Source organism: Pagrus pagrus (assembly GCF_965226575.1).
Source record: "Pagrus pagrus genome assembly, chromosome: 20".
In the NCBI taxonomy this organism is placed as follows: Eukaryota; Metazoa; Chordata; class Actinopteri; order Spariformes; family Sparidae; genus Pagrus; species Pagrus pagrus.
In genome coordinates this window covers 5624743-5642168 of record NC_140207.1, presented here as the reverse complement: position 1 = coordinate 5642168, position 17426 = coordinate 5624743, and the positions used below count along the sequence as shown (strand labels likewise).

At 41.9% G+C, this 17426-nt stretch overlaps 1 protein-coding gene across 2 annotated transcripts in view; it reads left to right on the top strand.

Annotated features, from left to right (window-relative positions):
• The window catches only part of dpp6a (dipeptidyl-peptidase 6a), a 226423-nt gene that overhangs the window by 21556 nt on the left and 187441 nt on the right, over positions 1-17426 (top strand). The window contains exon 1 of one of the 2 annotated variants that reach the window (XM_084340344.1): positions 8207-8569. The exons of the other annotated variant lie outside the window; for it this stretch is intronic. Within the exon in view, the coding sequence (XP_084196470.1) occupies positions 8519-8569 (51 nt within the window). The 5' untranslated portion in view covers positions 8207-8518. Of the gene's footprint in view, positions 1-8206; positions 8570-17426 lie in introns of those variants that run through there. 2 annotated transcript variants of the gene reach the window in all.

Below are 17426 nucleotides of genomic sequence, written 5' to 3'. Positions count from 1 at the left end.
TCCCTCTTTGAAACAAGTCCAGTATCTCTCAGGCTGTCATTAAAACGGCAAAAGACAACGGTGACAGCGGCGCAGAGGATATCATGGCATCAGGTAATTAAGTTGATAATGAAGCCATTGATTTGTCCAGCGAAGGTCTCGGTTGAGTTTATTGTGCTGGATGACTGCCGTCGCCAAAATGAAGCTTGTTCTCTGGACTCACTCCACTGGGGATCTGGGCCAATCAATCCTGCATTTGTTTTGAAGTTTTAATCACTTTTCTGCCTTGTCAGAGTTTGAATCACGCCCAGATCCAAAAGCACTACAGTAAACATATTTAACTTAAGTCACAAAGCCTACGTAACATCATCTTTTCCTAAACCTAACCAAGCTGTGACCATTATGTGATTATTTTTTGTAAAACCATGACTATGGATGATGACTGGTCCAGCCCGTCCTCATAAGAAAATCAAACACATAACTGGACAATGAAAGCAGCTTATTACGACCCATATTTACGCGTCTTGTTAGGCGGGGACCTCTAGCGGCTGTGCTAATTATTACGGCTATGAGAAAAGGAAGTCGAGAGTAAGGCTGCATCCAAATCTCCTCCCTCTGGACGAAGGGCCTCGCAGGCTTCAGTCGTACGTACCGTGATGTGTTCAAGACTCAAGGACTTCGCACAGTAACCAAAAGCACAATGTTTTCCTAAACCTAACCGAGTAGTTTTAGTGCGTTATCCCAACCAAACTGCAAGCTTTGGTATGACGGACATGTTGTTTTGGGAGCTGTGATATGTTATCTCACTTTTATGTGAAATTTGCATTAGTCATATACTGAATAAGTCAAACAGTGTCACATTGTTTCATGTATCATACTAACTTTATCATATATCTGTCCCGACGGCCTGTGTTTCTGTGTTGTCTGTTGCCTGTGTTCTGACTATGGCAAGTTATTGTATTTTTGTATAATTGGTGATGTAACTGGTGGAAACCAACTGTTCAGGATCTTTAGGGAAGCTCAATACTTCTCTGATTATCTGTGTGTCATTCAATATGAATCCTGTCTGACAAGAGTGAGAGAGAGATCCATCAAACACAAAAGTTTAAATGAACTTTTCTGCCAACGAGACCAAAGAATCTTTTTATCCTGGAAGTACATTTTACTGATAATATCTCTGTGAAAAATGAAAATATTTAATGTTTATAACAAGAATGTCACCTCATGTTTACAGGAGCTGCATTAATAAAAATGCGACAGTAAACCTAAGCATGAACCCGTTATTATTGTTTTAATTAATTGGCTCTGACTTCCCAGTTCTCCGTTATAGATCCTGTCTTTTTCAATAACAAAGTACAAGAAACTATCAGCCAATGATAATGTTATCTCTTTTGTGTAGTGTATTGTGTGTTCCTCAGCCCCCCTTTCTGTACTCTCTGTCTGTCCAGACAGATATAAATGTTTCCTGTTTTGTCTCAGTCAGTCGTCTCGGTGCTCTCTCTGTTGATGCCTGCAGCTCAATTTCTGCTTTAGGTTTGTAGGAGGTTAGAGAAGAGCCATTTTTTTTTACTGTGTCTGGTTACTTGCTAAATATGTTTATTGTCAGGTTGAAGCAGTTTCTCATGGACACTGAAGCTCTAATAAATATAATGCTTCATTCTCATTGTGCCTCTTGTGCCTGTCTTTCCCAGTCCCTCTCAGAATGAACGAATGATAAAGGAGCATATTAGTACCTTCTGTTTCCAAGATTTATTGGACTGTTCAGCATCCTGCAATTTATGTTCAATGCCAACATTAGGTGCTAACAGAGACATAGTGCTCCGCTTAAGTAAGTATGTAGCGGATGAGTCAGTCAAGATTGTGTGGCTTTCATGCAGGAGATCAGAGTTTGTGTATCTTAAGGTTTACCTTTTTTAAAAACTGTAACCATTATATTGTATATTTAAGTTGCCTAACCCTCCCCATACCTTAACCATAGTGCATGTGCCATAACAGCCTGTTCTCACTCCCAACACACCATTATTTTAATCCACAGTATCATCTTTTCCTAAACCTAACCACGTAGCTTTAGTGCCTAAACCTAACCACGTGGTTTTAGTGCCTAAACCTAACCAAGTACCTTTGGTGCCTAAACCTAACCACGTAGCTTTAGTGCCTAAACCTAACCACGTGGTTTTAGTGCCTAAACCTAACCAAGTACCTTTGGTGCCTAAACCTAACCAAGTAGCTTTAGTGCCTAAACCTAACCACGTAGTTTTAGTGCCTAAACCTAACCACGTAGTTTTAGTGCCTGAACCTAACCATGTAGCTTTAGTTCCTGAACCTAACCATGTAGCTTTAGTTCCTCAACCTAACCATGTAGCTTTAGTTTCTTAACCTAACCATGTAGCTTTAGTTCCTCAACCTAACCATGTAGCTTTAGTTTCTTAACCTAACCAAGTAGTTTTAGTGCCTAGTTTTCTTGTCTAATCCTTACAAAGTAATTTCTGTCGCTAAACAAAACAAAGTAGTTTTTGTTTCTAAACCTAACCAAGTTCTGTTGGTGCCTAAACCTAACCGCAACACTTTCACAGCTTAATAACAGTCTACAAGTCTTAATGTCATAATACATGGGCTGTTTGTCAACATATGTATTTTTTTCCCCCACTTTTCTTGCCCTTTATGTGCAAAACTGACACTGGAGGGTTAAGTACAGCATCATAGTTTAAATAGCTTAAGGCCGCTGACCAAGCTGCTGTCTTTGATGAGCTGTGTATGAGAATGTGTTGACCACAACAATACACTTCCCTTCACTTTAACCGTACTGTGGCTGCCGTGTGTAGATATTCTAGAAGTTGTGAGTTTTCAAAAGGTTGTTATTAGACGATATCGATTATGCAGCATCAGCCAATATCAACATTCTTGTCCGGTGACACAATTACAGAAATGGATTTATTGATGTCTGTATTCTTGGGCTACAGCTTACAATTATTTTCATCATTGATTAATCTGCTGATTATTTTTCACAATTGATGAATTAATTGATTAGTCTATAAACTGTAAGACCGTACTTACTATCATAAATGACAAAGAAAAGCAGATAATCCTCACTTTTAAGAAGCTAGAATCAGCATATGTTGCTTGAAAAATGACTGAAATGATTAATTGATCATCCAATTGTTCCCATCTAATATTTGACTAATTGTTGCAGCTCTAATGCATTTATTTCTGTGCCGTTTTAGTAAAGTGGTTGTGAGTTGTGACAATGCCATAATATGTACAATAAAAACAGATGTAACATATTTCTCACATGCTGCCTTCGTTACGCAGCAGTTCACTTCTGCCAGCAGTTTATTGTAGCTCTCCAGATTGGAGTCTGGCGGCAGCTGTCCACACTCCAGCAGATTTTCTCTCCCCAGCAGAGCTCCCATGCAGCTCGGTAGCTTTGGCTGCTCTAAACTGCCTATTTTTTTGTGGAGCTTTACGGCGTACACGCACTTACCCATCCCTGGCCAGCCATTTTCCCTGAGAGTCTCAACATCAGGCAGCTGCCGCTGGCTCCCACACTGCCAACATTGTTGTTACAGATGTCCTTGGCCGCCACACCTGTACGTGATGAATTTCAACTTGGCCCAATGTGTCTAGTGGGGGAATAAACAACATGGTGAATTCAATATTGCATGTGTATTACAGGCCAGCTTGTGGGGGTCGAGGGGAGTTTACGTGTCATGTTTGATACGTAAACTCTGATTAACTGTGGCACTATCAGCAAAGCAGAACGCCGTTATTTACAGGAGTTGCAGCCGTGAGTTGAAAGTGGTGTTTTATTAAGGTTATCTTTTAAGCCTTTGACAGAAGAACTCCACGGAGCAGTTATGAAGAAAATCAGTAAAAAAAAAAAATAAAGAAATAAAAAATAAAATGCCGACACAGTAATGAAGCAGCGCAGCCAGCTACCTGTCTCTGCAGCTGCTGTGTTCTCCCTCTGTCAGCAGTCCAGCTGGAGTCGAGGGAGCCCGATGCCCCCATTAGGTTGTTTTGACAGCCTTATCCACTGTAATTAATACCAACCACTTTTAAATGAGATTTATGTGAGACATGCTGTTTGTACTTCCCAGTGGGGGGGTGGGGGGAACGAACCTTCTCTCGGTGAACTGCTGCTGTGAGTTTAGGACACTCGGCTTTGCCTGGCTGCATCATCAGAGTACAGTAAACAGTGAGAGTGTAAATTCTGAAGACTCTAGACTGATATTGATTTGTAAAGCCGGAGAGAGAGAGAGCGAGAACTGAGGCAGCCTTCAACTTGAAAGCCGGTGATACAGAGGGCTCGGTCTTCAGTGGGCGTTCTTTTTAAAGCCAAAAATAGTAAATATTCAGAGTTAAAGTAATATTAAAGGTAGAAACTGTGTGAAATGTTTGCACGTCCGCACCTCAGCTCTCTCAACGCTGGAACATTACAGTATGTAATTAGTTCCCCTTCATCTTTGTCCCTGTTGTGATTAGATATTGATGTCAATAATGGAAATCAATAAGCTTCACCTGGGGGCTCTAATGAACCTCGTGTGTTTCAGCTCCATTTCAGATGGATAACAAGACGTTGGCAGTTATGAAGACTGCTGGTGCAACAGAAGGTCTAACTGCTCTTCACATTTTGGATTTTTTTATTCTCGTCCTCAGACCATGAACCCAATTAGCAGTTGTTTTTAAGTAATGAAGTGGTGAAGGGATAGTGCTTCAGTGTAAATATTGGGCTACAAGCGTCAACTGTTGCCATTTGTATCAACACATTTCAAGCTTTATGATTTCTCTCTTAAAATTATGCTTCATAAACCAAAGCCCATGGACCCTATCAAATTCTGTTACATATTAAACCGGGCCTATGACAACATGTAGGGCGGTCTTTAGTGTCATGTATACAGTAAACACGTCTGTAGCAGTTGTAGCATAGCCAATGCTAGGCTAGGCACGTTAGCCTCTGTAATTTCCGGTGGTTTCCAAGTTCATCAATTCATTCAACCTTTATTTAAATCTCAAAAAATCACAAAAAAACCCAAAATAGGTGCAAAAATGTAACAGAATACAAATAAAACGGAAAAAAGTGCTTGAAAATGATACGAAACTGCAAACAAACATGAAAAAAATAAAATAAACTGTGGTGCATGAAAGATAAATGGCAGACAACCATACAGGACAGCACGTAGTTAAAAACAGTTGCATTGAAATGCTGAGTGGTTTGAAATCAAAGTCTTAAACTGACCTAAGTGTATAAAGCACTGAATCTGAAAGCAGTGTTTACCCGGGGAACTCGCAGCATTATACGATCACTAGAGCGTGTTGAATAGTGACTCTGTGAGCAGTTTAATAAGAGCTGATGTATGGTGGCATGTTGCCCTTCAAGGCTTTAAAAAGAAACAGAAACAAATGGCTGTCACGTCTTGTTGGAGGTTGGAGGGTGTGCCGGAGTCTCTTGCTCCATAAGATACAAAATGGTCCGTTATGGCCGACAAGAACGCCTGTACACTGATAATAATAGAGACAACTCGCCAGTATGTTTGAGCAGTTAGCTGACTGGTTCGCCTTCATGGTGTCACACCAAACAAAATATTCTCAATAATTCATTTGGCGGCCCGTCTGCTTTAACTCCGAGGACCCTCGAGGGCTCCTCTGTTGAAGACCGAGGCGCTAAACTGTTTGGATCATTGGTTCCCGAGCAACGTCTGCTTATGACTCCTCGTATTCACAAGCATCTTGTCTTTGGGTTGTTGTGACCGGGTCATATTGACATATTTTATACATTATAAACGTATATAACAGCCGATACACTCACCAACTTATGTTCAAACTGCAGTCAAATCAGATTTGCTTCTAAAATCAGATATTAAAGACAAACTGTTCGCACTATTATCGGATTTTAGCATCCAGACATCACCAGCTTCTCTGCATGGGCGGTTGCGGTAATGACGTTTTTGTTTTTGCTGCCCAGACTTGGAAAAATCAATCTGGATATAACAATAAAAAGCAAAAAGTATAACCAGAGTAGCAAATAACTGTCCTGCACGCACATATACGATGTATCTCCGGCGTCTATACGAGCTGTGATGGCTGGAATTGCCCGTACATCCACATTCACAGTCTGAAGACGTATAGTGAGTTTGATTTTAAAGGTTGTTCAGTGAGTCTGTACATTAAGACTCGAGAGGAGCAGAAAAATCAACAGTCGCTTTGCTTTAATTAATCCAAACAAATTTCCAGTGCGAGTCAGACGAGGAGTAACTACTCTCCTTCAAATAACGACAGGAATCCATATCATTGAACCGCTTCTTTACAAGAAGCAGGGGAGGTAGATTTTAATTCACTTTCAGCTGTAACTAAACACGATATTAAAGCCTGCAAGGTCTCATACACAAGTTTCAGACATCCAAAAAAAAAACAAGTCTGGGTCGATTTGTTCCCCAATAATTACAACTTTATTTTTTTTAAACTTTAAGTCGAGTTTTTTCTTGTTAAACTGAAGAGTTTGCAGCCTGAAGAGGTCAAATTATTCAGTTTTTCATACCGTGAGTGAAAAACATCTGATAACTCCTCAGACTTACGTTGTGACTGACCCGGTCATTTAAACTGAAACAGCTGGGTTGAGTGGGTTGAGTGGAGGACATATTATTATTCACTTCATGTTTTCTGTTTCTTTTCAGTCTTCTGTTGCTGTTTGATCAGATGAGGCAACAAATATCTTATTAAGGTTTAGTAAAAACATGCTGTCGGCTGAAATATGTCGATGTTGGATCGTGGGAACCACCGGTGTAGACGGTGAAGACACAGTGAGGTGGAAATTGGAAAGGTTTGAAAATGCAGAGCAGTGGCTCGTAAATGATTTGCCGTGGGCTTTTGTTACACCATAGATTATTACTCCGACTATAGAACAAGTTATGAACAAGTTTTTTATTATACTATAGCAGTACTTTTTACACTGGACCTTTAACTATGGCAACGGTGGCACATGAAGATGCAGCAGCTGGTAGCTCCTCCAAATGATGCTTTTGTCTGTTAAATGACATTTTGAATCTTTGTTGCCTTGTGTCTGAATTGTGCTATACAGATAAACTTGCCTTTATTGCAGAACCACCTACTGCTTATCACATAAATACTGTCATCATCATCAGAGAAGAAAGCGGTGGGATTTGGACGTCTTATGACCATCCGACCCGACCGGCTGGACCGCCCCAGGGAGGAAGAGAGTCGGGATAAGAGCCATGCTAATCCAGCTTGGTTCGAGGCTGCTCCTGGCTAACGTCCGGTCGCAGGAAAAGGAAATGGGACAAACGACGTGAAATCAGAGACTGTAGAGCCCACAGACAGCATCTCCACCACGACATCTTGGATCAAGCTGTTGTACTCGACGGGTGGACCGTGTTCTGAGCAGGACTACAGCGGGACAAAGACAGCTGGACTCTGTGTTTGTAACATCGATGCTTGATGCTCACAGACTTTAATATCGTTATGCAACCCTGTCTCCTGTAGTGACGAATAAATGACCTCAAACCTTCTATGAATGAGTTTTTATTTTACTATATCAGAACTATTTAAACATTCATTTTGTAATAGAGGCAAATTCTACAAATTAAAGCCTCCAGAACAGAAAAATAAACGTGTACCGCGATTAAATAACACGTGTTATAGGGACCATTTTGACAGATGTGAATACAGGTGTTGATTTGAGCTGTTGCCTCCGAGCACAGACAGTTTGAAAGCTAACGTGGACCGTCTGAAGTGGAAGATGCTTCAGAGATGTTCAAGGAAAAGCTGGCCTGGAATAAAGAAGGCTGAGTTTCTTTACAGTAAGTTAAAGAAAACCAGCACAGGTCCTCACAGGCTGGTGATTAATAATAGTTCCCCTTCAATTATGACCTTTAAGCTTGTAGATTAACTCCACATAAAAGTCACAATCACTCATAAGATCACTGGGAAGTGATCAGATTTATGGGACGTGCGCACCTGATGTTGAAGATAGCAGTTTCTCATCATCATGACCTTCATGCGCATAAATGAGCCACTGATTACACCTTCTCCTCCGGCATGTATCATCAGTTTACGCACCGGACACGCACCGACTGTCAAATGGAAAGAAGGGTTGTTTTTTTTAAATCTGCTTCTCTGAAATTAACAGAAAAAAGGGGGGAAAAAAGAGCATCTGCGCATCTTCCTCTCAGAGAGCAGCGATGATCTGGAGTGGATCATAAAGCACTCAAACTTCTCCTCCATCCTCCGCTTTAATTATCTCTCCTCCCGTGTGATTTACTGCTCCGTATGCGAGGGAAGGAGACCGAAATACATTCAGATCCGAGGAGAGCCCCACGCTGTTTTCCTTTTTTTTTAAAAACATTTTTTTTGTAATCAATCCGTGCGGTTGTAAGCCCACCCACTTATGAACTGGCTCACTACCTAAAGGGGGGGTCTGGTGCTGGGGGAAGTGGCGGGGACGCAGAGCTGACAGACAGAAGCTGTCCAGAAACAAAGTCTGCAGATTGACGCGTTTTTTGCGGGAGCGGATCGGATCGAAAACATGAAGGAAAAGAGTCTGATTGAGACGGCTAAGATGCAGGGACACGTCATGGTAAGCTGGCTTGTTTTTCCTCCTTCAGCTCATAATGCATGACGCCGATGAAATCACACCGCTCCGTTTTTATTAAAATCCCGAGCAGGTATCCGTTTTACCGTTATCCACATGCGCTTTGGCGCACGACGGAAGCGTTTGGAAATGACCGTATTCTGCGTTTACGTTCGTCTTCTTCATCATCTGAGCTGATTTCTGAGTTCACGCCCTTTTTTTTTTTATTATTTCACGTGTCCGCGACGCAATCACAGTCACAGGAGTTGGAAAGTTTTTACGAGGGCTGGTCGTGAAAGACTGCAGAGTGTTTTCATTCTCGCCTGTGAATGTTTGGAGGGCAGAGGTAACCTTTAGCCCAAAGGAGGGTCCCATTAATATTTCACTGCATCTAAAGCTGCGAGGTGCAGGATATATCACCCTGGCTGTGCCTTGTGCTGGGAGCTGTATGCAGCTATATTGGATGTGTATGTATGAGTGGAGTGAATACTAAATGTGCCCTGGGACTCTTTTGAGATATTAAAGGGTCAGTTACATTACTTTCAAAGGCTTTTGATTCTTTAAATATCGCTTTGACTCTTAAATATTTGATGTTCTCAGAAGTTTCTTCCCGGCCAGTTTAGTTAAATGTTAATTTTTTTCCCAATTTGCCCCCCGATTGCTTTATTTATAGCTGAATAAGCCACGCTCTGCAAACACTCCAGGCCATTTTGGAAGATGTGGGGCACAGCTGTGTGGAGTCAGGCCTTTCTAAACGGTCCCCTCCCCCGACTGAAGACCATCTTCTCTGCTCCCTCTGGCCTTATATTCTGCGCCGTGTGTTTATCTCTCTTATCCCGGCATAATGAAAAGCAAACACGGGTGTTTATCGTGAGGATTTTGGTCAGTTTCCAAAAATCAGAAAAGTCTCTTGTGCTGAGTGAGAGATAAAGCGAGTATTGTCTTTCCACTCTGCGACTGAAGTCTTATTTACTGGCTGGACAAAGTTTTGAATATGAGGAGAAATCTGGAGCCTGGAGCAGTGAGTGAAACCTCATCTGAAGATGTGATGTTCTTCAGAGGAAAGGAAAGGACACTGAAGCGCTGATAGAAGCACTCAGGCTCGTGAAAGTTACAGTTTCCAGATGTACGAGCTCAGATTTTTTGGCCACTCAGCCAGTCGCCTGAAGAAAAAGTTGTACGTTTCTGAAAACCACTGCTACGTTTCAATATGCATCATGTTGCTTTCAGATTTGCTCACTTCCTCATCAGGTGTTGGAGGGGCATGATGGTGCCATACGAGAGGCGAAATTTTTAACGACCGTCGCAACATTTTGCAGCTGTCTTTGAGGGTAGTTCATCTTTTCCCAACCCCGATTCCCCGAACAGCACCTTTAGGTTGTAGATCAGTATAAACAATCTGAATCCTTGTTTTCCACCACAGGTTATTGAATGTGAGTGTGACACCTCGTACTCTTGCTGGTCGGTCTGTTTGACCAACAGCTCCCAACAACCCAGCTGCCAGAATAAATGATGGACAATATACATTTCTGCAAACCACAGATTTGTTTAAACTTTACATTTCTTTAGGTTCTGTTTTCAATTTTATCTTGTGACGACTTTGTGCTTATGCTCTGGTTAGATCAGGCAAAAAACCCACCTGGTTATGTTTAGGTAAACATGTTTTGGCCTAAATTTCCTGTTTTTGTCACCACAAACACGACTGGAAATTGTCCTGAGGTCTCCTTAAAGATATCCAGTGGTGTCACACTTACAAATGTTGAAATAATATGGTCGTTTCTCATGTACAAATGTGAACATATCAGTGGTGTGCACAAATGTTAACTGACAACATTTTATCCTGGCGACTGGGCCGACATTTTCCAAGCTGTTCAGTTTCTAAAAACACCTTTTGTCGATAAAGTCATTCTGAACTGTTTGTGTTCATCACCCCCACCAAGGACTTTATGTTTTCACCTGTGTTTGTTGGTTTGTCAGCAGGCTTACACAAAAACTACTGAACAGTTTTCCAGGAAACTTGGATGGAGGATGGCTCTCAGCCAAGAATAGACCCGGTTAACTTTTGGTGCGGATCCCTGAATTTCTTCTCACTTTCTTTAACATTGCGACATGGAGTCATTTTCAGCATTTTTGCTAATTTCTCAGAGAATTTTGGATCGATCTTGATGAAAAAAATCAGCAGTGAGTGAGTCTAAAACAGGACTGTTTGGCCTCGGTGGAGGTTTGCACGTCACTGAGTGCCATTCCAGTGTTTTTGTGCAACAGTATCCATCTTAGCCGTTCTATTCATCATCCGCTGCTGCTGAGTTGGATGTACGAAGTATTCACCACATACATGTCTTGTAATATTTGCCAAATTCTACAGTTGCTTCAATGTTGGCAGGAAACAGAAACCAAAATCATTTAAACTACCCGGTACCGTGGGTTCTTCTGAAAGTGGAAACAAAATAAGGATTCCCTGATCAGCTCCTCTTGCAGGACGCCACTGCAAAATGCACCTGCTGAAAAAAAGACTTCCATAATTACTCCATCTGCTGCCAGACTCCATTTAGGCCACTTCAGTGAGATCCACACGTTTAGTCCACAACTGAGGCAGTTCTTGTTGTCACTCTTGATGGTCGTCTGCGGCTATCTTTTCATTTTGTGCATTTGGATATTGATGTATTCGTATTCTGTTTGATTTATTTACTGAATCAGCTGTAAAAGTATTCAACCTCCAGGGTGGAATTTGGCAGATAACGACACGGAAATTGCATGACAGCAAAGCAGACAGTGTAACACAATAAGCCCGCGCTCGTGGGACGGAGACAAACTGTTGTGTCTCAGCTGGAAGTCCTCTCAATAACAGGGAGAAACCGGCACAGCGTGGTTTCTGTCCACCAAACATGCTGGTTATATATGGTTATTGGCCGTTGGGGGGTTTTCTGTCTGCAGCTGTAACAGGTAGGACTCGAAAATGGGTGCCAAAACACCCCCGAGGTGTTGTGTCCCTGCGCAGGAAATTGCAACTAACCAAGTCTGCATCCGGACGCCTGTCATGACAGCGGGGGGGGGATGTTAGCATAGGATGCACATGCTATTATCTCACCTGTTCACTCGCTGTCTGCTGTGCTTGATGTCTGCAAATGTATGAGCTCCTGGCACGAGTGCGAGACCATCCTGCAAACGGCTCTGAAGCTCGTTCTCCGGCTTCTTCCCTCTGTTTGTGTCTAATTGTTCTCTGACACGGCAAACATCCTCCTTCAAGGGCACAGAGCTGTTCAACAACTAATGATTTCTGTGGGCTGAGATGAAAAATGGACTGAGAGATTTATCTCTGTGAAAGCGGGGAGGCATTCAAAAGACTAACCAGGAAAGGGGCCTGTTGTCATGGTTATTATATTTGAGACTGTTGTGAGTTTGAGTAAACATCGGGGCTCCTCCACTGAGGGCTTCTGTTGTCTCATTAACTCCGAAGTCTGTGCGGCTGCATGAAACAAACATTCAATTTAGCTCGACTCTAGAAGCTTTATCAGGTCACTGTGGGGAGTTTTGTCTCCAAGTTATTTCTTATTATTATTATTGTACTTTTGAATATTTGAACAAACGCTGACGCCACGTGATAATAGAGACAAATCACTTTAGATACTCTGCAGCGGGTGAATAAAACCATCCAGAACATCACTGGTATCGATCTACAGAGCATCAGTGACATCAGTGAAGTGAGATATCTGCAAGGATACTATAAGACGACATCCATCCCAGCCACAGTCAGTTCACCCTGCTGCCATCTAGGCAAAAGATACAGAAGTATCCGCTGTCGTACCACCGGACTAGACAGCAGCTTCACTCCTAAATACTCCAGATAGATGGAGCAGGACACAAGGACTAAACCTTCATGCCAATAAATCTACCTTTTTCCTTGTGTTCTGTACATCAGGCCTATTCAACTGCTTTTTTAGAAGGGCAAACGGGCCGGAAATTTACAGGAGCAACTTGATGTTTTCTGCAATAAGTTGGAAAAAAACAGATGTGCATTCCTTGGTATCGGCATCAGCAATCAAAATCGGTTGGAAAATATTGACATATTGGATAAATAACGTCATGCATCCCTAGAGTCAATACCTGACCTGAGTTTTGGTCCTGATGCAATATTAATTTTTCACTGCCTCGATGCAGCGGCTCAGGGAGGTGAATCCAAAGGATTGTAAGATGTTTGCTTGTTTTGAACTTTCCTCCCGTTAAGCCTCTAAAAATAAAGAAGAAAAATCACTTTTTGGTTGAAACTGATCAGGGATGAGAGGCTTCAAGTAGGCTGGGAGAAGCTAACGTGGTGGAGTGTAAACATGTTTGAACCTCTTTACTAACAAATCATGCTGAACCTTCTCTTGCCAAGAAATAAAATCAGGTCTAAAGATAAAAAAATGTCCTGATTTTAAAGGTTACTCCACCATTTGGAGTAAACAAGCTGAAAGATAAGATGAAACATTTGATGCCAACTCGTGATACTTAATAGGTTTTAAAAGACACATTTTTTGCTGTTAAAAATAGTGAATTGTGCTTTTTTGCACCCTGCAAAACAGAAACCATAAAAACTACTTTAATGACAATTTGCTTGTTCCATTAATGGCAATTAACATGGCACCACTTTATGATCATATTTTCGATCGATATTGACTTGATAATATACACTTTTGCTCAGCCCTATTGGAAAAATCATGTAAAAAATAATATAAGAGATGGTGAAAAAGCTCCCTCCTCTTCAGATGTTGATGTTTTAAAGATCTGATTATTCCAGCAGACAGCGGCGATGAGCTCCGTGCACCAACTCTCACCTTTATCAGAGATCAGTCTAATTTTCTGGCCGTTGTGTTTTCCCCAGAGCGCCGGCTGGAAGCAGATGTGCTCCTGTTTACATACTGAAGAATGCTTCTGTTTTGTACCTCAAACAGCTGTTTGCCGTATCGCACCTGCTCGTGCGCCTTCAGGCCGATGAGTGCGTTTTGATGGAGGGGCCACCCTGCATGATTTAGCGCTCCGCTGCACAGTTAATGCCTTTTCAATACAAACTTCGTGGCTGCGGGCCAACTTGTAGGTGTTGTGTCAATAGCTCACTTCACTTGTTTTCATGCCCGTCCGCTTCCAACCATGTGAAGAAGAAGTGAAATCACAGCGCTGTTTGTCCACCTCCGCATGCACGCTGCTTTATTGATGGCTGTGCAAAGCCTCTGCTGCACCCTGCTCCATGATCTTCCAGACATTTGGTATCTGTGCACCTGTTACCCGCTGCCTTGTAGTGAGTGAGTCAGCATTACCGTCACAGCTCTTTGACACTGTTGTTGCTGCATTCTGAGGCTTACAGAAATATCAAACAGGGTGTTAGACGTATAGTGGAGACAGTCCAAACGGCACTGTGATGGAAAGAGAAAATATACAGAGTTCAGCTAGAGGTGGCAAAAAGAGGATATCAGGATCTATTTAATCACAGCTGCAATATTTTCCATGATGCAAGACTTGAAATAGACTTTGAATTCCTCCATTTGCACTATTAATTGACAATATTTCATTAAAGATAGTTATTTTTTGGCACAAGCTGCTCATCCGCCATGTTGCTAGCTATAACTCATGTTGCATTGTGCAAAGACATTCATCTAATCTGCCATCTCATAGCCATCAAGCCATCTAGTCACCAGAAGAAATGCTAGCCAAGTACGTTGCTGCAAAAAATGGTATTAGGAAAACGTCACAGTTAGGGTTAAAGTACCTGTTATGGTTGGCACAAAAATGCCTGAAGATGGTCTGTCTTCCTAAGACAAATAGCCATTTTGATCACCAAAAACATGGCTGGAGATGGTTTGAAACCGACCGACTCAAACTGCGATCACCCGTTCAGCAGCCTTCATCTGTAGTTGCAGCTAATTCTTATTCATTTTCAGATAATCTATAGACCATTTTTTATGCCTCCACGGACACATAATGTGTTCGGGTTGTCCTTCAGTCCATATCTCAAGAACGCCTTGAGGGTGTTTCATCAGGTTTTGACTCGAGGATGAACTGATTACTCGGTGGTCAAACGTCGAGGGACCCTGTGACCTTACAAAACACATTATTGGCCATTACTCAATAATTAATGTGACAATTACACCAAAACGTTACACAAACGTCGAATACGATAAAATGGTGAAGTGATGACATTTTCTATCCAAAAGGTCAAAGGTCAACCTCACGGTGACATCATAATATTCTGCAAAACAAATCATTCATCACCGTGGCTCTGGAGCAGCAACTTGACTGATGCGTGGAGGCAACAGCATACAACAGCGAGGTGGTAATTGTCGTTATTGATTGGTTGATTAATCAATTAGTCAGTAAAATGTCTGAAAATAGTCGAAAATGTCCATCACCAACCCTAAATTGCAATAATATGAGCAGATATTCAAAGTGAGTGTGTGTATCTGAGTCTTAATTCTTTCAGAATGCATAAAATAAAAACATTTGACATAAAAAAAGTAATTTGCTGATAACAGAGTACTCCGTCTTGCGCTCTTATTTTGAAATCTGTCCCTGTGAGAGGCGGTCTGTGGATACTTGTGGGGTGTTTATGAACCTGATTGGGGTCAGCTTTTTGCAAAAAACCAGAAATGCGTGGGGATGTGCCTGAGGGACCTGATTTATAGTGACCTTTATGTGGGCCACAGTTTTTCAGCGGTGCCAGCTCACAACAGCAGCATTTCATTAGGCACACTGGCATCCATCACACTGAGTGTTTCCCCTTTGGCTACATTTGTTTGTCGAGCAATCAAGCGAGGCTGGCAGATGGCTCGAGTTATCAACTTTTTGCAGCATAGGAGCTTTGAATCTTATGACAGGGGCGGTTAGTTGGATTTAACGCTGTGTCGTGTGAAGCCGTCTCCTGAATATCGACTCTCTTTGATTTCCATTGTTCACCTGTTCGTCCATATGTGTGTGAGCTGCGGAGAAGAGTCAAGAAAGAGCATTTAATGACTGTAATTGGGTAACGAGCAGCTGATCAATAACTATAAAGTTTAAATGATGTTGAAGTAGCTTATTTTCAAAAAGCACTTGCGCTCGGTTTCATTTATCCTGCTTTTAAGTGTGATTTAGCTTTGATAAAAGAGACCATTTCAACACATTTACCAAGAAAAACTGTTTTATTACATCTTTAAAACCTTTCGGTAGCGAGTAGCGCCTAGCTAAAGCTAAAGCATACCTTGTTTTGTCGTCTATTTTACTCTAAGTGGGACCATGATTTACAAAATGAACATAATGCTGTGTTAAAGAAGACTCCAACTAGCGATTGAGCCCATACACTCATCAGGAAACTGTTAACTGAGAGATTAATCAAGTCACAAGTAGGGTCATTTTCTCATAAGCTTACATACAATCTTCTTTTTGAAACCAGTGTAGGTTTAAGGCATTGGCTTCACGTCCATATTTTATACATTTAATGATTTGGACAGAGCCAGGTGAGCTGTTTCTCCCTGTTTCTAGTCTTTATGCTATGCTAAGCTAAGCTAAGCTAACTGACAGGCTCAAGAGTGGTATTGATCTTCTCTTCTAACTCTCAGGAAGAAAGTGAATTAGGTTAATTTCCCTAAGTGTTTCTACAACTTTTCTTTTTAGATGTGGACGCCTATAATCCTCGATCGTCAGTACATGTTAATAAATGTGAACTTAATGCCACTTTTATTGCATCGTTAGCTGCCGGTGTGAATGAAGTAGCCTCTGAGGTGATAACAGAGTCACCACTGTCTTTCAGTGATATGTGAATGTTTTCCAAGCTATTTACTGTCTTAAAGAGGCTCTATGTGACAATTAGTAGCAACTAATGACTATTTTATTGGCCACACGTGAGCAGATTGTAGCCTGACGTGAAATAAGCAACCTCCCCCGTCTCTATCGGTTGTCTATACAAGGCCATGGATGATCTGTTGAAGTTTTGCTCGAGTGCCTCTCAACAACGGAAGCTAACGTTAGCCTACAAATGGAGTCTGCTTATTAGCAACAAATGTCCACAGAGCCCCTTTAACTCTGCAGAGATGGTGTTATATTTTTATGTGGATCGCTTCCCCTCTCAACCGTGTTATTCATGTATTTACTCCAGGTTTTATTGTGTGCAGTTAATTTTCAATTAAAAGCTGTAGTAGCGCTTGTGTGTGTCATCCCGCCTTGAAGAGCATTTTGTCAGCGAGGATTTCTAGTCTTAGCCTGACATGGTGGTCTGTTTCAGTTTGCTTTTTACACCCTTGCCAATAGTAAGATGCCAAAGAAAACAATGAGTAATTGTATAATTTTGGCACACCGACGCAGCCATTCAAAGACACTGAAGATGCAAAATAACTGTTACTGGCAGTCAAACCCAGCATCCCAGCATCCCAGCCGACTGCACTTATTTGTGTTGTGGCTCCATTCAATTTTATTCCCACCACGGAGATAATTGAATTTTTAAACCTGTCACAATGGCGTCACACCGCGCGCTGTGTCTTGATTTTCGCTGCCTCACGCATGGAAGTGTCCCACATAGAAATCCTTGAGATGTTCAGAGGCGTCCTCCTCTTCCTCCGCCGTCTCTCTCTCCGTTGCACCCTCCTCCCTCGGCCCTGGGCAATCAATCACCACTTAGCCAGGCTGCACCATGCTGAGTGCTCCGGCGAAATAATGAGTATACAGTAGCTGAATATTTCATACAGAACCCGCCCCATCCATCCCTACATTGTTTGCATCTGGAGATTGAGGACCCGTGCTAGTTAAGGTCTGATTGCTGCGATGTTCCCCTCCTTTTATGAGGAGAAGCAGTAATTGGGCTCGTTCGAGTGGTCGTGTTGATTTCTTTCTTCTCTGTTTTTTATGTGCAGTTATTCAT